The following is a 22,601-nucleotide window of genomic DNA, read 5'->3' as shown; positions in this document are numbered from 1 at the left end:
GCCTTTCATTTAATCAAAATTCTCTAGTTTTTTCTAGTCTAATTCTCTTTGTTTTCTTCAGTAATTCAAATGAATTCTTGTAATTGCACTCTGTAGCACCTAGTGACAATCTTTGCACCATTCTTTTATATTACATTTTGTGGGACCAAGGCATTACAGAATTTCTGAGATTTAAACCTGGTGCTCTCTCTACAAAGGATTCTAGGGAGACGAAAAGGAGTTTGAGAAGTTTTATTTGCTTCTTTTTAAAGCTCAAATTTCTTAGGACTATACAGTAGAAAACATGCCCTTTCCCCAATGTAAACAAGACACTGACCAGGTTTGGATGACATGCCATGGCTCGTCGTAGTTTTTTTAACCCACAATGAGCCATAGTGCCCATGGGTGACATATTGCATATGCAATCCCTGCTCAGGGGTTATCGTGTCATGTGAACCCGGCAAGCATAACCCTCACATAACCTATGCACACCAGATTTGCACAACATGACAAACACCAAGCAGGGGTTTCCTATTCAATATGGAGGCCACGCACACCCCACATGCACCATAGCCTGACTGTTAAATAACCCATAGTGGGTTGTCGTGTCATGCATACAGTCCCATTGTCTTAAAACTAAATTTTGTGGCTTTAGCATCACTTATTAATATTACAAATGGCTGTAATGACTAAATTTATTATTTATGGACATATGCTAACATTTTCTGCAAATGTTGTTCCTATAGATTCCGTCTGAGAAAGAAGACTTGGAAAAATCCCGGAACTGTTTTTCTAGATTATCACGTCTATGAAGAAGATATTAATATTTCAAGTAACTGGGAGGTGTTCCTAGAAATACTTGATGGTAATAACACTGAACAGTTAATGATTTCACTTTAGAAATGTCTTTGAATCATATCAAAGTTAACAAGCTATGTTATCTTAAATTTAGCTGTTTTTAAAAATAATTTTACAGTGCAATCCTATATATATCTCCTCAGAAGTAAGTCCCACTGAGTTCAGTGGGGTGAGTTCACATGTGATATGAGTTCACGCGTGCTGAGTTCACACATCACGCTAAGCCACAGAGAAGCCACAGTGGGCTGATGGTTTGCTTGTTACTCCCGACAGATGGTCGGGCGCTCTGTGCCTGGCTGTGGCTTGTTTCCCCCTCAGGTCTCCTGCCTGCTGTCTGCACATATCCCAGGCAACTTTGCAGTGGAAATCCTTGTTTTTTTTGTTCCCTGAATCAGCCCCTTTTCTGCAGTTGTTCCACTGGGGTGCCAACTCACAAGGGACTCCCCCCCCCATGCATACAATTTTCTAGTCCTGATAAATGCAGTAACACATTTGCAAACAAATACATTCTTTATTTTATTTGTGGTCTTGCGCAGGAGCAGAAGACTGCCTGTCCACTACGAAACCCAGCATACCAATATGCCCCTCTTGTCAGTGTGCTTGTCAATTTCATCCTCCACTTCAGCACTTGCCTTTTTTATAAAAGGCTGCTTCATGTACTATTGAAGCAATTACACCTGCCCAAAAACTCCTTCTCCTGCAGCTGCCAGCTGCTTTTGCCTCACCCCCCCCCCCTTTGTGTTTGTCATTTCCCTCCACTGGTCTCCATTGTTAGCTGTCACATATACATATGGGTTACACATCAGTGACAGGATTGATAACGATACACAAATCTCAAGACAGAGCGGTGACAGGGATCGGTAAAGATACGCAAATGTCAAGATAGAGCAGGAAGTGAGGGATATCAGTAAAGAGTAAATTTTAAAGTAGGCACGTGAGGTGTACATACATGCAGATTTCAAGGCAGAGCAGTGAGTGGGATTAGTAAGTATATGAAAATTCTATGGCAGAGTGGAAGGGAAAATTACACAAATTTCATAGTGGACTTTCAAATGTGAGCACTTGCACAAAACTGTTTAAAAAAGAAGTTGTGAACACGTTGGGGACACTCTTCAGTGTCCTTTCTTCTCGATTTTTAGGAGCACAGGGTGGAAGGCATTGACAAGGGAGGATGGAGGTGGCACTAGCAAGATCACAAAGAGCCACGGGGGTTTTCACCACTTTTGTCCGGTGGCTCTCTAGCTGTTCCCAACAAACCATGATGAAGTTGCCCTGCCCAGTGAGTGAAAAGTCCACTCCAGGTTCGGACATCATGACAAACTACCCTGAAACAATGCACGTTGACAACTCACCTTGGCTTACCGTGTTGTGCAAACCTGGTCATAGTGAGCAGGTTCGCATGATCAGGGAGAGAAAACAAGCCATGGTGGCTGATTTTCCCACCTCAAGTGTGCCAGTTGCAAGCTGACAAATTTCCATAATTGCCCTCACCGGGCATGGATTATTGTGATGTCTGATCCTGGCAATGGTGGGTGGCTGCACCCAGCGAAGGTAATTATGGAAATTAGGCAGCTTGTGACTGGCATGTTTGGGGCAGGAAAATAAGCTACCTTGGCTTATTTTCAACCCCCGATTGTGTGAACCCGGTCAAGTGTGTTGATGCATTATAGTAGTCCAGAAGTCACAAATGAGTGGCAGGAGCTTTATTAAATTACTTGGCTGCAAGCAAGATGTCTTGGACAGGACAATTCATTATGGGAGGTTCACCTTCAGGTCAGAGGATCAAATCAGAAGTAAGGTTAAAACAAACTGTATTTGTACCCTTAATGAGCTTATGACTATCTGTTCTATGAATGATTTAGATTTAAATACAAACATTTAATTCTATGTCTGTCTCTGAAACATCTTGCTTAAAGCCCTTAAAATACTTCAAATCACTTTGGTAGGAGCAGAAGAAATGAAATCTATGTCGCAGCTTGCTGTTTTGTCACGAAGGTGGAAGCCATCGGAGATGAAGCTCGATCCTTTTCAGGAAGTAGTTTTGGAGAGCAGCAGCATTGATGAATTAAAAGAAAAGGTGAATTAATTAAACATGAATACGCTTATTTTGCAGAGTATGTAGCTGTTTCCTTATTTTGTGAAACTCGGAACGCGTCAGGACAAAATCATACTAGTCATTAACGGAGCATTTTGTTTATGTTTGCTAGAGCAAAATGAACAAAGGCTCTTACCATGAATTTTTCTTTTTTTAATGAAGAGTTTGCATGTAAAAAAACCTGTCTACTTTTTTTACACTAAACATCATACAGGGAAATCATGTTCTTAAGAGTTTGGAGAGTGTAAACTTGCAGCTTGAGATAGAAGCGTCTATGGTCACCATTGTAGACAGTTTGTGTACAGGGACAGAAATGTTGGGAGTATGGCCCTCTTCTCTTGGATCTCTCAGCGGTTTTAGATAACATCAGCCATGGATTCTTTCTGGACTGTAGCTGAGTGTGGAAGGCACTGCATTGCGTTGCACTGGCGCTCCTACCTCAGAGAAAGGTTCCAGAAGGTGGTGTTAAGAGACTGTTTACTCTGCTCCATGCAAGTTATACTGCAGAGTTTTGCATGGTTCTAAAGAGTTTCCCATGCTCTAACACAGCCTTTCCCAACCTGGGTCCTTCCAGATATTTGGTCTACAATTTTCACCAGTACCAACCAGCAAGACCAGTGAGTGGTCAGGTGATGGGACTTGTAGTCCAAAACATCTGGAAGGACCCTAATATCTAGCTCTAACATCTATATCAGTGTTCCCAAGCTCTGCTTTTTATTTCTGTAATCATTGTGGTAGTGACCTACCTTGAATGAGCTCAATAATGAGGGAGAACAAACCAAAGCTTTCTCCAGATGAGACAGGTGCTGATGGTGGCAGTTCTGTTGATTGAGGTTTAGGGGAAATAGTTCTTGAGGGAAAGCACATTTCCCCATAAGGATTAGACTTGCAGTTTGCCAGTACATATTTTACTCAGTTTTTACTAGGGATGTGCATCGGATTTGGCTGAAGCCTGAGCTGCATCAGGCCCCTTCAGACCATTTCTAGCGCTTCTCTCCTTCTCTCCGAAGCCACCAGAACCAAAGCTGGACTTCGCCTTTCTGAAGCCTGCACAAAGCCTTGTGCAGACAGTGTATCTCCAAAAATAGCATGCCTTGCTTTCCTTTCTCTAAATGCTGATATGATAGAGCAGGGGGGTTGAGCTATTGACAGGACTGCCTTTAATCATAGGGCATGTTTTACCGGGGGTTCTCCAATCACTGTGCTTTGGGGCTTGGGCAAGGAAGGGATGGGGCAGTGGCCATTCTCCCAAAACCACCAGTCTTCATGAAAAAAGCCTTAAGCTGGTTTTCAGTCATCATAACCCCTAGCCCCTGCAGTTATTGTTCTGAAATTTTGCAGTTATCTTGCATGGGGACACCTCTATGATGTGCAACATTTTCATACAGATTGCCCCAAAAACGTGTGGGGTGAGGGAAGGAGAAGTGAATCACTCCCCCACCCCAAAAAAACAATTGAGGGCTGGCCTTCTCCATAAACCGCTGCACCTATCTTTGTCAAATTTTGAAGGTTTCCTATTTGGCGCCACCTCTAGGTTGGCTGTCACTTTCAGAACAGTTGTCCACAAGGATTGTGGAGGGATAAGTGTGTGTTATTTTGGCTACCCTCCAAACGGTAATGACTGCTGTTGCGTAAACGCCCCCCCCCCCCAAGCCTACTCACTTCAAACTTGGCAGGCTTGATCTCCTTCAAAGTGATAACTATTCTTGCATATTTCATCCAGTTAATAAAGTTATTCGCAGTCCCCTTAAAAAAAACAAAAATATGAAGGTGCATAGCACAAAAAAGTGTACTTATTTTTCTGAAATTTGGCAGGTGAAATCCCCTCTTATGGGGCTACTATGCCAGCAAATATAATCCAATTCTGGAAGGCGGGGGAGATTATAGCCTTTTTTTAATTTCCTGTGATAGTCAATGAAAGGTACGAAACTTTGGGTTTCCAAATCTTGACTCAGATTTGTTACCTAAATGGAAGGAGACGGCCATCAAATGCTTTCAGAAGCTCAGCCTGGGTGGACTCTGGGGGTTGTTACACACCTCTAGTATTTACAAATTACATCCAGTGACATGGTTTGCACAATCACCGCAGCCCACCGTGGCTTAAGCCACAGTGGGTTGCAGCGCATGCCATCATGTGCCAGGTGGAATTTGAATATTCAAGCCGTGACTTGTCATGTTGTCCAAACCCAGCAGGGGTGGGTTGTGTAACGGTAAACAACCCTGAAATAACCCCAAAACAAACTATGGGTTATGTGAAGGTTGCTTAATCCTTGCAGAACCTACCCCTGCTGGGTTTGGACCACACAAGCCAATGTCGCAGCTTAAATATTCAAAATGCCACCCACACACACCACAGCTGTTTTGATCGAACTGGCCCAGTATTTGGAAAGCTGGATTCTGTGTGTTTTAGAGAGTCTAACCTTTTTTAATGTATTTTTAACAATGCAAAGAGCTGTGGAATGCAAAGCAGAGAGGCAATGGAAGGGATGACAAGTTATCATACTGAACTGGGGTCCCTTTTAGAGCCCTTGCTTCCATATTTTTAAAGACATCTGTGCAAGTGATAGAAGTATATGTGTGTATAAACTGAAAGCTAGGGTTCCCAGGTTTCTGTGCCTGTTGAGATTTTGCATAGAACTTTACATATGCATAAAAAGTGAAACTACCAGCACACTTGTTTGCATTTTATCTTTCATTTGTCTCCATCAAATAGACTCTGAGGGGTTTTTTTTGGTTGTTTTTTTTTACAGCTTAGTGAAATAAGTGGAATCCTTTTAGAAAATATTGAATTTGCAAAGGTGAGTTTTATTTCTCCAAGCTACTTGGTGCAATCTGGGTTCTGCTCACAGGGCACTCCACTGGAGGGAGGGATTTTTGCTGATTCTTCCTTTTTCCTGCACAAGAGCATATTTCAGGGAGGGAACATAGGGGGCTGAAAGGAGAATCTGTGAAGAGCATCCATGAAAATCACCTATCTCCTCCCCCCCAACCCCGCCCAGGGAGAGCCTCTGCTGAATCAGAGTCTTTTCCACAAACAGGAGGAGTTCTGTTTGCATAAATAGGAGGAACCATTCTGTTTGTTTGCACAGTGGGCAGAATCATCTGTTGAAGGGAAAGGAGGGGAGTGAGTGAGTGAGTGAGAAGCAGGGGCCTGGATGATGAGCACTATCACTGGTGGTCTTACCAAGCCTAGTTTGAGCATGTCCAGTAACTGAGGTCTTCAGAAGAAGCCCTGTTGAGGGCACCATTACCTGCAGAGGCCCAGTTGTTGGGCATGCATGAAAGGACTTCTCCTGTATCGCTCTGAAACTGGGAATGCACACCATCAAGAACTACAGTTGGACCCGCTTTCTTGGTGTGTGAAGATAATACTTACTTACTTACTTACTTATTTTATTAATCGCCCATCTGGCTGGTCACCCAGCCACTCTGGGCGATGTACAGAATGTATAATAAAACAGTTTAAAACAATAAAATTCTACAGTAAAAACATATTTCTAAAATTATCCTAACCCACCGCAAATGCCTGCCTGAACACCCACGTTTTTAATGCACAGCAGAAGCTCATTAAAGAGGGGGCATGGCGGAGTTCCCTAGGGAGGGAGTTCCACAGAGTGGGGGCCACCACAGAGAAGGCCCTCTCCGTTGTCCCCCCCAGATAACATCTTTTTAATGTAGCCTTTTAAATTACATAGTTTTAATGCTTTAATGTTTTACTGGTTTTAATGTTCTTGACTTCTGTTGTTTTAAGGGTTTATTGTTTTAAATTACTGTGCACTGCCTTGATGCCTTTTTAGCAAATAAGGTGGTATATAAATGCTTAATCTAATTTAATTAATAGCTGCAATGTAAATTCGTGATGTATATATACTCTTATTGCTAAGGTATTCTGTTCTTTCCAGGGCAGAGGAACTTTTCCATGTGAGATCTCGGTTCTAGAGATACATCAGGATTTGGACTGGAATCCTAAGGTTTCTACACTGAATGTATGGCCTCTCTACATTTGTGATGATGGAGCAGTGATATTTTATAGGTATATCCTTTTATGTTAACCCCCCACCAATGGAAAAACTGTTATGTTTTCAGTACCAAACTGAAAACAAAGTTATGGATGGAATTTTGGAGTGTTTTAGGGGAGTCAGTAATGGGCCATGGATAGAGAACAGCCTACCACTTTGCTATATTCTGTGTGGCTTTGCTAATCATTTTTCAAAAAAACCCAAGTTGGTGCTTAATCGTGTTTTCCAGACGTTGATATCTGTGGGCTAGCACAGTAGCCATGATGCAAGTGGTGCTGTCAAGCCCCACCATCAGGATTGTTGTAACTAGGTAGGAATAATATGGAGGAACCTTTTAAGTGAGCCAGTGCCACTAATCAGGAACTGTATCTGCACCTGCTGTGATTTACATTGTTGTGGCAGCTCACAAAACTGCCACTGCAATTGCAGAAATGTGTCAGAGTGTGCAGCCTCTGTGTTTGTGCCCGTTCACATACTGGCAACAACTCTACTGACTAATGTGTTCTTCCCCCACAAAAAAATTCTACAAAGCATCAGATCCTGCAATTGTTTCCTCAGAGTTATGCTTACAGCTCTTAAGAGCAGATTCCATAGATCCATATCAAGTATTGTTTTTGTAAATGTTTTGATCAGGTGCTCACCATCTGAGGATAATTACTTTTAAGGTGGCTTCACACAGTTGCTTCCTCCGGTTGTTTTTCTTTTCATAAGGCAAAATAAGGTCAGTATTACATTTGCTGGCAGGCTCTCTTTGGGGCCTAGGGACTTCGGGAAGAGGAGTATGGGCCCAAAGCCCCTGTTCAAAGCGGCCCTCTGAGAAGTCCCCTTGGAACACCCTCCTTTTGCCTCTGGTCAGACAGTTTGCCGTACCATCTTAGCGCTGGATAGGAGCTGCCAGTTCTTGACTCTCATTACAAGGTGACCACATGGAGGACAGGTGATTTTAGCCAGTATTCATGGTTCCACCTCTACTATGTGACCTGCATTATACAGAAGAAATATTTCTTTAAAATTCTGGCTCTGTCCTCATCAGTTAGATTAAAAAATGAGCAAACCCTTTCTATTTTATTGTAGATATATAAAATATATACACATCTATATGTGTACAGGGGAGGGGTTGTGTGTGTGTGCATATACACACACATACATGTGTGTGTGTGTGTACTATTATGGAATTTAACATTTGTTTTATTTATATAAAAGGGATAAAACTGAAGAAGTGGTGGAATTGACAGAAGAACAGAGAAATGAATTAATGAAAAAAGAAAGCAGCAGACTTCAGAAAACTGGACACCGTGTGACCTACTCCCCCCGTAAAGAAAAAGCACTAAAAATATATCTGGATGGAGCACCAAATAAAGATTTGACTCAAGACTGATATTTATTTCAGCAATTTCTATGGGGATGTTTTTGTTAAGTGTGAGAGAGTTTCACTACTACTGTGTAGTGCTGTTATGGCAGGATGTTAGGTGTAAAGTAAAGACACCAGCACTGATTGGTAAAACTGCAGCCCAATCAAGCTCAGTGCCCAGTCAGGTCACTGTTTGACTTTGAATCATGTTGTGCACTATAGTCAAATGTACTGTAAAGAGAAAAGGGATGTGCAAATAAAAAAGAAAAATACAAAAATGGGGCAGGGAGGGTAATAAGCAAAAATTGAGGACAAAGTGCACATAGCAGTAGCTAGTAAACTAGCCACAAACAGGATAGTCATAGCTTGATAATAAAAGCTGTGCAAAGGCCATGAATGAATTCTTTTCTGTTTGTTTCACTGATACACACATTACCTCATTGAAGATTTCTGAAGTAAATGTGACAGTGGCTTTTTAAAAAGCACCAGGGTGGAAATGGACTGAAAATGGGATGGAATTGGTAGAACCCAACCCTCAAAGTTAAATTTTTAGCTGAATCTCGGTAGTTTTCTCTTCCACAAAGCAGAACATCGGAAAAGAAAAAAAGTATTTTTTAGCAAAAGTTACCATTACCAGCAGGTGGTGTTTCATTTTGCAGAAGTGTTATAACTGATTTTTTTATTAGGTTATAGATACAGGCAACTTCACTGTTCCATTCAGTGTGTAAATACAACTTTGCCCTTCTGAGTTAGCAGGACTACATTTCAGCTGCTTACTATGGTATTTCTTTTCACATATCAATATTCACTGTGTACATTTAAAAGCATAGCTGCCTATTTAAATTTGTATTCATTTTATGTTTGGCAATGCTGGGTACTTAAGATTTGTAATTTTCCCTTGTTAATGAGTTTGGGGGGGTTGTTTTGTTTGTTCAGCTACTTATTTTTGTACATTTTTGTTTTGGGGCGCTTAAAAGTTTGCATCGTCTAGTACCATTGCAAGTCATACTTTATTTTTTTCCTGGAGTTGATTCATAGTTTTTATATGTAGGGTTTTTTTCAAGATGGACATATTTCAACACCTCCCAGTTATAAACTCACCAGTAGTTCAGAATGTGGTACAGGCTGATGCAGTAAACATAATTTCATTGCAAAGCTTAGACAAGTAAGATTTTGCTTTGCTATGTTATAAGCTGAATTACAAACAATTCTGTAGGGGTTCTTTCTCTGTTTTGTTTTTGAAAATACCATCTAATTTATATCAATCAATAAAAGGGTTTAGTAAACTTTTCCATGCCAGATTGTTTACAACAATGAACATGCCAATAAAACATTTGTTCATTTTGTTGTTATTAACCATACCTCTGGACTTGTTTTTAATACTCTTTTATGGAAAGATAACTTTCAGAAGAAAAAAATTTCTGTAGTTGTTGATGGCATATTTTTCCCCCTTTTGAATTTAAGTTGAGGGGCCTGAAGCCAGTTGTAGAACAGTGTCAAGTACTGATTTGTGCCATTCCTTGTGCGTTCAGTCTGCCTTTTGAGTGTCTTCCTAATCTTCAAGCACAGGGGTGTCAAGGTGCACATTGGCATGCCACAAGAGGAGCCAAATCAAGCTTCCTAGGTTTCCACCTTTTTCCTTATCACCTTTATGTTGGAGATAATGGCTTTGAAGGGCCCAAATTATGAAGAATGTCTTCTGTTTCAAGTAATTGAGCAGCAGGTTTTATTAGAGAAAAAAATCCAGCTTTCTCCTACCAGCTTTCTATAATGTAATAGACGGTTCTGAAGCCTTGTGACCTTAAAGAGTTTAAGAATAATGTATCAAGGAATTTGTTTAAGTAAGTAGTGTTTCCCCAAGCCAACAGTATAGCATGACAACCATGCAAGGTGCGGATGCTCTATATGGACTGGGCTGTACAGACAACTGTTGCCAAGTATGCAGCTGTTCCCCCCATCAGCTGTACTAATGTACAGCCTCGTTCACACTACTCTCCTAAGGAATGTGTGTTGCCATTCCTTAAGGTGATGATCAGTTCCCATTTCTTTGTGTACCAGATTTTTGTGCAAATTCACCATAATTTGCACCTCTGATGGGTTTATTTTGTTTCCTCAGCCTAATGATGGCCTCCTTCACTTGCATGGACACCTCTTTGGACCTCATGTTGCAGTGAACAGCTACCAAATGCAAATGTAACACTCAGAACCACCTCCAGGCCTTTTATCTGCTTGATAGGTCATGTGGTACCCAGGAAACAGGCCACACCTGGCCATGCAGCTGCTTGTCAGCCATTCATTCCATTACTTATGAGCCACCAACAATGGGGGGGGGGTATGCCACTGGCTGTCCTTCCTGAATGGTTAGTGCCCCACTTTTGTCAAACCCCTTGCATTACAGGTGAAAGTCCTGACTTCACTCCCATCTGGGTATGTTTCCTTTCAATTTCAATGTGGTGGTGTACAGAGGCCAACTGCCCAGTTATCCTTGTTCCAATATTTCTGGCCCTGACTATTTGTAATGCATTGAAAACTACCCTGCTAAAGTTTAAGATAAGTCACTTAGAAAGTCACTACTTCTCATTGTTGTGGGCGGGGGGGTTCTTCACTGCTGGGAAGGCCCTCCTCTTGGCCCCCTAGTTAGGTAGGGTCCACTGCAAATGACACAAAGGGGGCTAGCTCTCAGGCTATGCCCAGAGCCTGGAGAAGCACTACACATGGATCTAAACACTTCTAATCTCTATATGAAATGTTCAAACCGGAAGGACGGAAGGACGTCTGACAAGGCTCACACCAGTGATAAATTCACAGGCATGGTCAAGCTGTCCTTTCTCCACTGGTACTACAGTGGGGCAGTTTGGGCTAATGGGTTGTAGAAAAGTGGTGTATCCTGAAGGCAGCAGCTTCCAGGATTACTTTCTGATGCACTTGTCTCCCAAATGCATGTTGCACAATCAATTCCTATTGAATATGATAGTGTTTAGTGAAGGCCATTGATAGATTGCCAAGTTGTTGCCTTCGGTGGCTTCTATGGAAGGAGACCGTTTAATGCTACAGAATTAGTGCCCTTTATAAAGAAAAACTGGACTGCGCTGCCTGGGGGGTGGGTTAACTGCCTTGAAATAGGCTATAAATGCTGTCTTGCAACTATGTGTTAATGATTGAAAAGGAACTCCTTTGAAAGTCCTTATATTAAAAATGCCCTTCCCTCCAAAGTAGGCAATTACTTTGGATAGGAAGGACAAGGAGAAGCACCAAAAGAAGGGAAGAACTATTTTTTCTTTCAAAGTAGGAATTGTCTTCCTACTTCCTATTTGCATGGGCGAATTTAATTCAAGTGACCATCATATCTACTACTATGGGCAAGAATCCCGTAGAAGAAATGGAGTAGCACTCATAGTCAACAAAAGGGTGGGAAAAGCAGTATTGGGGTACAATATCAAAAACGATAGAATGATCTCAGTACGAATCCAAGGCAAACCATTCAACATTACAGTAATTCAAGTCTATGCCCCAACCACTGAGGCCGAAGAAGCTGAGGTTGATTGGTTCTGTGAAGACCTACAACACCTTCGAGAACTAACACCAAAAAAGATGTCCTCTTCATCATAGGGGATTGGAATGCTAAAGTAGGAAGTCAAGAAATCACCGGGATAACAGGCAAGCACGGCCTTGGTGTACAAAATGAAGCAGGACAAAGGCTAATAGAGTTTTGCCAAGAACACGCTGCTCATAGCAAACACTCTTTTCCAACAGCACAAGAGGCGACTCTACACATGGAGACAGATGGTCAATATCGAAATCCGATTGATTATGTCCTTTGCAGCCAAAGATGGAGAAGCTCTATACAGTCAGTCAAAACAAGATCTGGAGCTGACTGTGGCTCAGATCATGAGCTGCTTCTTGCAAACTTTCGGCTTAAATTGAAGAACGTAGGGAAAACCACTAAACCATTCAGGTATGACCTAAATCATATCCCTGATGAATATACAGTGGAGGTGAGGAATAGATTTCAGGGATTAGACCTGATAGACAGAGTGCCTGAGGAACTATGGACGGAGGTCCATAATTGTTCAAGAGGCAGCAACTCAATCCATCCCAAAGAAAAAGAAATGCAAGAAAGCAAAGTGGCTGTTTGATGAGGCTTTACAAGTAGCTGAGAAAAGAAGAAGCGAAAAGCAAGGGAGAAAGGGGAAGATATACCCAAATGAATGCAGAGTTCCAGAGAATAGCAAGGAGAGACAAGAAGGCCTTTTTAAATGAACAATACAAAGAAATCGAGGAAAACAACAGAATGGGAAAGACTAGAGGTCTCTTCAAGAAAATCGGAGATCTCAAGGGAACGTTTTGTGCAAAGATGGGCATGATAAAGGACAAAGAAGGCAGGGACCTAATAGAAACAGATGAGATTAAGAAGAGGTGGAAAGAATACACAGAAGAACTCTACAGGAAAGATCTTAATGTCCCTCATAGCCATGATAGTGCGGTCACTGAACTTGAGCCGGACATCCTCGAGAGTGAAGTCAAGTGGGCCTTAGGAAGCATTAGTAACAACAAAGCTAGTGGAGATGACAGTATTCCAGCTGAGCTATTTAAAATCCTAAAAGATGATGCTGTTAAAGTGCTGCACTCAATATGCCAACAAATGTGGAACACTCAACAGTGGCCACAAGACTGGAAAAGGTCAGTTTACATTCCAATTCCAAAGAAGGGCAACGCCAAAGAGTGTTCAAACTACCGTACAGTTGCGCTCATTTCACATGCCAGCAAGGTTATGCTCAAAATCCTACAAGATAGGCTTCAGCAGTATGCGAACCGAGAACTACCGGAAGTACACGCTGGGTTTCGAAGAGGAACTAGAGATCAAATCGCCAACATTCGCTGGATCATGGAGAAAGCAAGAGAATTCCAGAAAAACGTCTATTTCTGCTTCATTGACTATGCTAAAGCCTTTGATTGTGTGGATCACAACAAACTCTGGCAAATTCTTAAAGAGATGGGGGTACCAGAGCACCTTACCTGTCTCCTGAGAAACCTGTATGAGGGTCAAGAAGCAACAGTAAGAACCAGACATGGAACAACTGAGTGGTTCAAAATTGGGAAAGGAGTACAACAAGGCTGCATATTGTCGCCCTCCTTATTTAACTTGTATGCAGAGTACATCATGAGAAACGCCAGGTTGGATGAATCACAGGTCGGAATTAAGATTGCTGGGAGAATTATCAACAACCTCCGATATGCAGACGATACCACCCTAATGGCAGAAAGCGAAGAGGATCTCAAGAGCCTCTTGTTGAGGGTGAAAGAGGAGAGTGCAAAAGCTGGTTTGAAACTCAACATTAAAAAAACGAAGATCATGTCATCTGGCCCTATCATTTCCTGGCATATAGAAGGGGAAGAAATGGAAGCAGTGACAGATTTTACTTTCTTGGGCTCCAAGATCACCACAGACGGTAACTGTAGCCATGAAATTAAAAGACGCTTGCTCCTTGGGAGGAAAGCTATGGCAAACCTAGACAGCATAGTAAGAAGCAGAGACATCACCTTGCTGACAAAGGTCCGTCTAATCAAAGCTATGGTTTTCCCAGTAGTAATGTATGGCTGTGAGAGCTGGACTATAAGGAAGGCTGAGCGCCGAAGAATTGATGCTTTCGAACTGTGGTGCTGGAGAAGACTCTTACGAGTCCCCTGGACTGCAAGGAGGTCAAATCAGTCAATCCTAAAGGAAATCAACCCTGACTGCTCATTGGAAGGACAGATAATGAAGCTGAAGCTCCAATATTTTGGCCACCTAATGCGAAGAGAAAACTCCCTGGAAAAGACCCTGATGCTGGGAAAGACTGAAGGCAAAAGGAGAAGGGGACGGCAGAGGATGAGATGGCTAGATAGCATCACCAATGCAATGAATATGAACTTGAGCACGCTCCGGGAGAGAGTGCAGGACAGGAAGGCCTGGCGTGCTATGGTCCATGGGGTCACGAAGAGTCGGACACGACTGAACGACTGAACAACAACAATCAGATTACGGTCTCTACCACTGAGGCTAGCTCCCATGCAAGCTAAAGCTCCCACACAAAAAAGGGAGACATCCCAGCCTGTTTAATTGTGACGTTTACTTATCTTCGGTATGTTTCAAATGTTGGGATACATTTCTTAGGGTGGCAGTCCACTGCCTCTTTGAACTGGCTTGTAGAATTAATGTACAGCAGTTTTGGCTGGGATGGAAAATTAGGGTCAAGGACAGTTAAGCTCAGCAACGTTGTGTTTAAAAGCAAAGGAAATGCTCCCGCCTGCACAAAAGCAGCTGAATTCAACCCACTATATTTATGGGCCTAAGAGAAACATTTTCATGTCAAAGCAGTATTCTTTAGAACAAGCTGACTGCATCATGGCAACCTAACATAGTTTGCTGTTCCTGAAAAGCACAGACCTCTTACTTGTTACTTTGTAAACCATCTACATTTATGGCACTGTTAATAATATACATCCTTCCTAGAGAAGGCAGTAGGATCTACATGCCTAATTTCAGCCACACTGCTTTATTGTAAGTGCTCAGTTAGAAATCAGGCGGTGTAATACTTGCTTTTTGGGTGGGCAATATAGCTAGCTAGAGGTATGATTGCTACCATCATCCTCTGAACGTTATTGCTCCATTCCACACAGAAGGATCCTGAGAGTTCAGGGGTGTTTCTTTTTACTCCTATTAAATGCCACACTGCCATTTGTGTTTTCCAATGGGCATGCAAAAAGCATGCAAATTTTAATCCTTTATACCTTATCTCAAAGGATAAGGATCTGTAGTTGCTATTTAAAAACATACACAAAACAATGGTACTTACTGCAATTCTGTGGATTATATTTTTTAAAAAAGGAAAGTATACATAATTAAAAACCAATGCCCAGTCTAAAAATCAAGAAGGTTCTTGTGAGAATTATTTTTTTTAAAGAACAAACAATATATACATAAAATGCAGAGCTCAAACCACCACCAATTATCTTAAATAGACTTAAATTAATCTATTGATTAACAAGCTCAAAATATGTCTGGTAAGAACTTGTCCATAAAGGAAGCCACTGCCCATGTTTGAAGCTTTAATGTAGAATTTGGCTTGAGCTTTAGAAGATCAAGTGTCAGCTGATCATAAAGGGCAGAGGATGATAACTATGTAAAAGATATTCTCTGTTATTGCACTTCTATCCGAGAGAGAGAGAGAGAGAGAAAAGTATGTGTGCGTGCGTGCGTGTGTGTGTGTGTGTGTATATCAAACAAGGCGTTATCTCAATTGCTAAGTTTGTGAGTGACCAATTAACTTGATTCACTAATTTAGATTTCATCTCCAAAAAGCAGATCGCTAGCCATATCCAGTTCCTTTGGATCAGTCCCTTCTTCCTCCAAACCTTTCTGTACTTCTTTGATCAGTTTCTCTTCATAGTCACCAGGAATATCTTGGGTTACAAAATCCAGAAGTGATATTCCATCCAGTAGCAAAGGATTTTCCTTGTCCCCAGTTTGGTTCTTGTTAAAGGATAGTTCACAGACAGAATCGCTGCTATGGCTGTGGGGAAAACATACATTCTACATGTTACTAAACAACACACATTTCTATTAGATAATTTGTAAAACTGTATGCAAGCAGCCATATGAGAATGAGACTATACATAATTCTGCATCAGTTTCTCCCATATCTGTGGTTATTATGGAGGTATTTTAAAAAATTCCCACAGCTTAACTCCTCAGAATTGCAATGCTGTTTTTGAAGTTCAATCTTAGAAAATGTTTAGTCATGACTAAGTTGTTCAACAAGATGTAAGCCTGAATAACTAGTTGGATTGGGGCCCTGGCATATATTTGATTTATGCCCCACCTTTCTACTAAGAAAAATGGCACTCAAGGCAACTTTGGAAGCTGAAACTCTGCATGCTGAAATAACTGCCTCTAGAAAATAGTAAGAACCTAGAACTTTAACTCAGGCTTCAAAAAGAGGCCCCATAAGCACCAGTAGACCCAGCTCTTTCATAAGATAAACATATATGAATCCAAAATTCAGAGGGATAGCCCTGTTAATCTGTGACATCAATTACAAGAAAGAATTGTGGCATCTTAAAGCATGATGGATTTATTGTGGCCATTATTTGTGGAGTAAACCCTAGTTTATAGGTCAGGGGTTCAGACCCTCTTTCAGGCCAAAGGCTGAATTCCATTCTGGAGAAGCTCTCAGGAGCCTTATTTCAGTAGTGAGTGGACCTAAAAGCTAAAAAATACTGGCATATTTTAGCTTAAAGCTCTTCCTGCCAGCAGCTAAGCCTTAGAAGAAACATTCCAACCTTTCAGAATGGGGAAGAAACTGCACAAAAACCAGGAAACCACTTTGGTTGGGGAAAATGGTGTGCGCTGGGGGAACCCCAGAGCACTGGACTGGGAACCCCAGAGGGCCCTGGGCCTGAAGTTCTGCACCCCTGTTGTAGATCCATGGTTATCCTCAGTTGGCTATGTACCTGCATGTAGAGGGGAAAGTGAAATGGTGGGATCAAAGGGCTATCAATGTCAAGAGATGCAGCCTGGCATTTTCATGCAAAGCTCAAATGTATGCAAGACAAGCACAGTGCTCTAATCAAACCAGCAGTAATTGGGGATAACACAATCTTCCATGCATAAAGGCAGGGCATTACACATGTGGAGATGAGGTCAGACTTCTATATTTCAGAAGAAGCAGTCAGTGTGTGTGTGTGTGTGTGTGTTTGCGTGCGCACGCACGCGTGTATAAAAAGCCTTGCATGTTTGCTCTAAATTGCTCATCTAACACTGTGGCAAAGAAAAAATCGATTGTAGAGAAAGCTAACAAAAATGCGTGCTCAAATCTTCAAAAAGTTACAACAAGGTTCTCTGGAACTCATCATGCTAGAGTTGGAAGGTGAATGAAATACTCATTCATTTTCTCAGGCCCAAACTAGATGTGAGGTTTACTGCATGAATGTGATGAAAAGGTATGATTCAATGTAAACAACAGCCAAGGGGAGGCCTGAGCAGCTTAGGGCAGCCTTCTCCAACCTGGTGCCCTCCAGAAGTTTTGGGCTACAATTCCCAGCACTCATGATTGGCCATGCTAGCTGGGGCTGGTGGGTACCTCTTTGTTTGGTGGCTTCTTGAGGGAAGAGGATTTTTACAGATTAAGTTCAAAGCATCTGGAGGACACCAGGTTGGGAAAGGCTGCCCTAAGAACTGCAGTGGATAGGGAGGGGAGCAAATAGCTTTGGAGAAGAGGATTTTTACAGGCAGGAAAAGAAAGTGCCCTCCAGATGTTTTGGATGTCAATTCCCATCAGCCCCTGCCAGCTTGGCCAGTGGTCAGGAATGCTGGGAGTTGCCCTCCAAAACATCTTGGAGGACTCCAGGTTGGGGAAGGCTGCCCTAAGCTGCTCAGGTCAATGTGTGGGTTAATTAAGCATATGCAGTTAACTTCATGACTAGTGTGGCCCTCGTTTACACACAAGTCTTGGTCACCACTTTGGCCAGCACTTCTGGTAAGTCAATACATAGCCAATTCTTTTAACTCTGCAGTCATCTTACCTCTGCATCTGACAAATCAATCCACGTGCACATGGGCAGCGGTCAAGGGCTCCATCTGGCTCCAGTTCCCATGTAATTAGGTTCAGAAACCTGTTTGAAGGGTCATGGCAAGGCTCACTCTCTCCAGGCAACGGCGTGCACACAGGGAATAGAAGGTCTGCAGGCAAAAGTTGGAAAGCCCAATTAGACTTCTTGGGTTGGATCCAGATTTAGTCATATGCAGAGAAGACCCACTAAAATCCACAGAACTTAAGGTAGTCATGACTAACTTAAGTTCCACGGATTTCAGTAGGTCTACTCTAAGTATGACTAAATCTGGATCCATCACTAATGACAAGTTAGTGATGGATCCAAAGTGATTCCAACCACCATGACACAAATGTAATTGGTCATATGTACATTTCCTAACATCATCTTCCTTTCTCCTCCTAACAAGGAGCCTTTAACATTCCTCTTCCCTCAAGAAGCCACCAAACAAAGAGGTACCCAAACTTCATCCAAAGGGCAGCTTGTCTCCATCCTGCAGCAACCAAGCTCACTGTAACTTCAATACACCTAAAGCAGACTTCCCCAACCTGGTGCTCCTTCCAGATTTGTTGGACTGCAATTCCCATCATTCCCAGCCAGCAGGGCACCAGATTGGGGAAGGTGGTCCTACAGCATGTCCAGCTCAAAGTGCAAGCAACCAGGTAAATGGATGACGCCTACAAGGATGTACAGAGAGCACTGACATGCAGATAACTCCATTCATTTTGACATAATGGAAACTAATTTGCTCAACCAAATTAATTTGGTCGACCAGCCTCAGTTTTATTTGCACTCTGTTTTTTTTAAAGAATAAGTTTAATATCATGTCTCATTTCTTCTTTTTATCTTTTGTTCATTTTATCTCTTGTTGCTCACTGCTCCGGAATCTGTTTAAATGTGGAAGGGTATACAAATGCAGTAAGTAAGTACAGATACTAACATCATCAGCCTCATCCATTTTGTGTAAACTACGTTACAGTCTTTGGGCTGCTTTGCACATCATGATAACCCACCCTGAGAGCAAGTCACCATGGGCTGGTTATTCAATCACTAACCCACAACGGTGCCAACAGACAATCAGCCTCTCCGAGGCCGGTCATGGCTTGTTTCCAACTTACTCCTGCTTGCTCCCTGCATGTATCCCAGAGGCCTTTGTGGCACAACTCCTCTATACTCCTGCCATGATGAGATTCTCTCCCCCACTCACCCTTCTTGCCTTGTGAAGCACCTGTACATATGTCATAACATCAAAGTAGAGGAATGGCTTACCTTACTTTTTAGGATGAGGTAGCTGAGCATTCTATTTTCTTTCTTTAACACTTAACAAAGCCTCCTTGGCTGCTCTTCACAGCCTGTACCTCTTCTTAGCACAGCTATGTATGTATGCATGATTGATTTATCTCTGGGTAAGCAAACATATCCCCCCCACAATTTGGTACCATGGTGACTTGGGAGGGGGGATTTAAGCTTTCCCCCTCCTGTTTTCATGCCGAAATTCCCCAACACCACCAGGAATGGTTACAAAAACAAAATGAGACTTTTCTTCTTTTTTTTAAGTATTCCTGGGATGGGGGATTTTGGCATGAAAACACAAGGGGGAAGATTAAATTCCCTCCCTCCTGAATCACCATGGTCCTGAATTGGGGTCATGCATGCTTACCTATGCTTTAACTTGGGAAGTCCCCCTAAGTCAGGTGGAAGTTTACGGGGCCACACTACTATTCATGGTTAAACTTAGGGGCACTTCCCAAGTTAAAAACACAACACAACAAATCCCCTCCTCCATAACGGTACCAATTGACAATCCCAACCACACTGCCTAATAATGCCCCGAAGTAGAATCTCAAGAAACATACAGTCAGGGCCAGAAATATCGGAACAAGGATAACTGTTTTGGCAGTTGGCCTCTGTACACCACCACACTGAAGTTGAAAAGAAACACACCCAGATAGGAGCGAAGTCAGGACTTTCAGCTGTAATTCAAGGGGTGTGACAAAAGTGCTAACCATTCAGGAAGTACAGCCAGTGGCATACACACACACCCATCGCTGGTGGCTCATAAGTAATGGAACGAATGGCTGACAAGCAGCTGCATAGCCAGGTGTGACCTGTTTCCTGGGTACCCCATGACCAATCAAGCAGATAAAAGGCCCGGAAATGGTTCTGAGTGTTACATTTGCATTTGGTAGCTGTTCACTGCAACATGAGGTCCAAAGAGGCGTCCATGTGAGTGAAGGAGGCCATCATTAGGCTGAGGAAACAAAATAAACCCATCAGAGAGAGCAAAAACAGCGGGAGTGGTCAACACAACTGTTTGGAACATCCTGAAAAAGAAGGAATTAACTGGCAAGCTCAGCGACAGCAAAAGGCCTGGAAGACCACGGAAGACAACTAAAGTGGATGACCGCAGAATTCTGCTCATGGTGAAGAGGAAGCCTTTCACAACATCTAGCCAGGTCAAGGATGCTTTTGCGGAGGTAGCATGTCATTGTCAACATCTACAGTCAAGAGACGGCTTGATGAATGTAAATACAGAGGCTTCACAACAAGGTGCAAACCACTGGTAATGCTCAAGAACGGAAAGGCCAGATTAGCCTTTGCCAGCAAACACCTAAAAAAGCCTGCCCAGTTCTGGAATAAGATTCTTTGGACTGATGAAACCAAGATTAACTTGTACCAGAATGGTGGGAAGACAAAAGTATGGGGAAGGAAAGGAAGAGCTCATGATCCAAAGCATACCACATCATCTGTCAAACGTGGTGGAGGCAGTGTTATGGCATGGCCATGTATGGCTGCCAATGGAACCGGGTCACAGGTGTTCATTGATGACCTGACTGCTGATCAAAGGAGCAGCAGGATGAATTCTGAAGTGTATAGGGCTATACTTTCTACTCAGATTCAGCCGAATACTGCCAAACTGATAGGACGCTGCTTCATATTGCAGATGGATCATGACCCAAAGCATACAGCAAAAGCTACCTAAGAGTTTCTGAAGGCAAAGAAGTGGGATGTTCTTCAATGGCCATGTCAGTCACCTGATCTCAACCCAATAGAGCATGCTTTTCACTTACTGAAGACAAGACTGAAGGCAGAAAGACCCACAAACAAGCAGCAGCTGAAGGCAGCTGCAGTAAAGGCCTGGTAAAGCATCTCGAGGGAGGAAACTCAGCATTTGGTCATGTCCATGGATCCAGACTTCAGGCAGTCATTGACTGCAAAGGATTTTCATTCAGGTATTAAAGGCGATCCTTAAGTTTGAAATGATGTTGGTCTATTCCATTACTTATGAGCCCCCAATGATGGAGGGGGGTGTATGCCACTGGCTGTCCTTCCTGAATGGTTAGTGCCCCACTTTTGTCAAACCCGTTGAATTACAGCTGAAAGTCCTGACTTCGTTCCCATCTGGGTGTTTTTCCTTTCAACTTCAATATGGTGGTGTACAGAGGCCAACTGCCAAAACAGTTATCCTTGTTCCAATATTTCCGGCCCTGACTGTATCCTCCTGTATTGACAAACTTCCAAGTATAGAGAAGTTTGTGCCTAAGGAAACTGCTTTTCGTTGGCAGGCAATCACACAAGAATCACCAAGATTAAAATATGCTGTTTTGATGGCTTGATGCTCAGTTGTCAAGCACAACTGCTTTTCCATTCCATCAAATCTCAGCATATGGCAATATTTATATTTTATGTCCACTGTAATGTTCTATGGTACAAACCTCGCTCCTATAGGCACAGATTAAAAAATACTGTAGAAATACAGACTCACACATTGATGTAGTTACTTGGTTGGCCCCTCATCCTGGGAAAAGAATAGGAACACCAGAAGGTCTACTGAAGTGACTGACCTTTTGAAAATGCACAACACATTCCAGGACTGCAATCATGCTGGTTCTCACAAATTGTTCCATTTTCCCCTTTTGAGGCAGCTTTCACACATTCACCCCATACACAGAGCTGGTGTCCACAACACTCTACATCTCGAGAGCAATGCTTAGAAAGAGAGAAGGAAATGCATAACTGAACAATTAAGCCTTCATCATCATCAAGAAAGTCAATACAACCTGGTTACAGTAAAGTTATGTAGCGCTTGAACCTTCATAGAGCTATATTAAACAGCATTGTTGACCTCAGCTGTAAAAAACACACATCACCACTGCTGCATCAGTAATTATATAGCAGATTAAAATGAAAGCATGGCCATCTGCCTGGCAAGCACACCCACACAAACCATGGAGATACAGCATGTCTGACTGGAGCTGGCAAAGCAGATATAATGGGATGACTTTACATTGATCAAAATGTAAGGACTTCATCCTAAATGATGATCAGAAAACTAAATGTAATACTGCTCTTTGCTATATTACACAAAAGGCAGTAATCAATTTCCAGATGGTTAGTGTCTTGCAGCATAACCAACAGAGAGTCTTGTGGCACCTTAACGACTAACAAATTTATTTTGACATAGTCCATGAAATCTTATGTCAGAATAAATTTCTTAAGTGCTCCAACAAGGATTAAAAAGGATCAAAATGAATCAGAGAGAAGATCAAAGATTCTAGCTGGGAATTAAAGAGTAGAGCATCATCCACACATATGAGTGCATCTGCATGCTCATTAATATTAATCACTTGAGTGTCACAAGCCAGGGGCAATCAACAAATCAAATATTAAAGGCGGATAAAGAACACGCCTGTTTAGTACCCCGTTG

At 42.3% G+C, this 22,601-nt stretch overlaps 2 protein-coding genes across 11 annotated transcripts in view; one reads left to right on the top strand and one right to left on the bottom strand.

Annotated features, from left to right (window-relative positions):
- Positions 1-9,658, top strand: part of USP47 (ubiquitin specific peptidase 47) — a 77,009-nt gene extending 67,351 nt beyond the window's left edge. For all 10 annotated transcript variants that reach the window (XM_084853909.1, XM_084853884.1, XM_084853873.1 and 7 more), the window contains 5 exons: positions 726-844; positions 2,784-2,914; positions 5,683-5,730; positions 6,835-6,965; positions 8,155-9,658. In XM_084853909.1, the coding sequence (XP_084710035.1) occupies positions 726-844; positions 2,784-2,914; positions 5,683-5,730; positions 6,835-6,965; positions 8,155-8,329 (604 nt within the window). In that variant the 3' untranslated portion in view covers positions 8,330-9,658. The remainder of the gene's footprint in view (positions 1-725; positions 845-2,783; positions 2,915-5,682; positions 5,731-6,834; positions 6,966-8,154) is intronic.
- Positions 9,659-14,392: 4,734 nt separating this feature from the next.
- DKK3 (dickkopf Wnt signaling pathway inhibitor 3) overlaps positions 14,393-22,601 on the bottom strand; it is a 45,769-nt gene continuing 37,560 nt past the window's right edge. The window contains exons 6-8 of the mRNA XM_084853840.1: positions 21,739-21,883; positions 17,867-18,023; positions 14,393-15,855 (exon numbers count right to left, since the gene is read on the bottom strand). Coding sequence (XP_084709966.1) covers positions 15,624-15,855; positions 17,867-18,023; positions 21,739-21,883 — 534 coding nt within the window. The 3' untranslated portion in view covers positions 14,393-15,623. The remainder of the gene's footprint in view (positions 15,856-17,866; positions 18,024-21,738; positions 21,884-22,601) is intronic.

The sequence above is a fragment of the Heloderma suspectum genome, chromosome 1 (genome assembly GCF_057233095.1).
Source record: "Heloderma suspectum isolate Gila_16-S chromosome 1, 16-S_ref, whole genome shotgun sequence".
NCBI classification, from domain to species: domain Eukaryota; kingdom Metazoa; phylum Chordata; class Lepidosauria; order Squamata; family Helodermatidae; genus Heloderma; species Heloderma suspectum.
The sequence above is the reverse complement of the archived record's forward strand: the minus strand, read 5'-3'. Positions and strand labels throughout refer to the sequence as shown.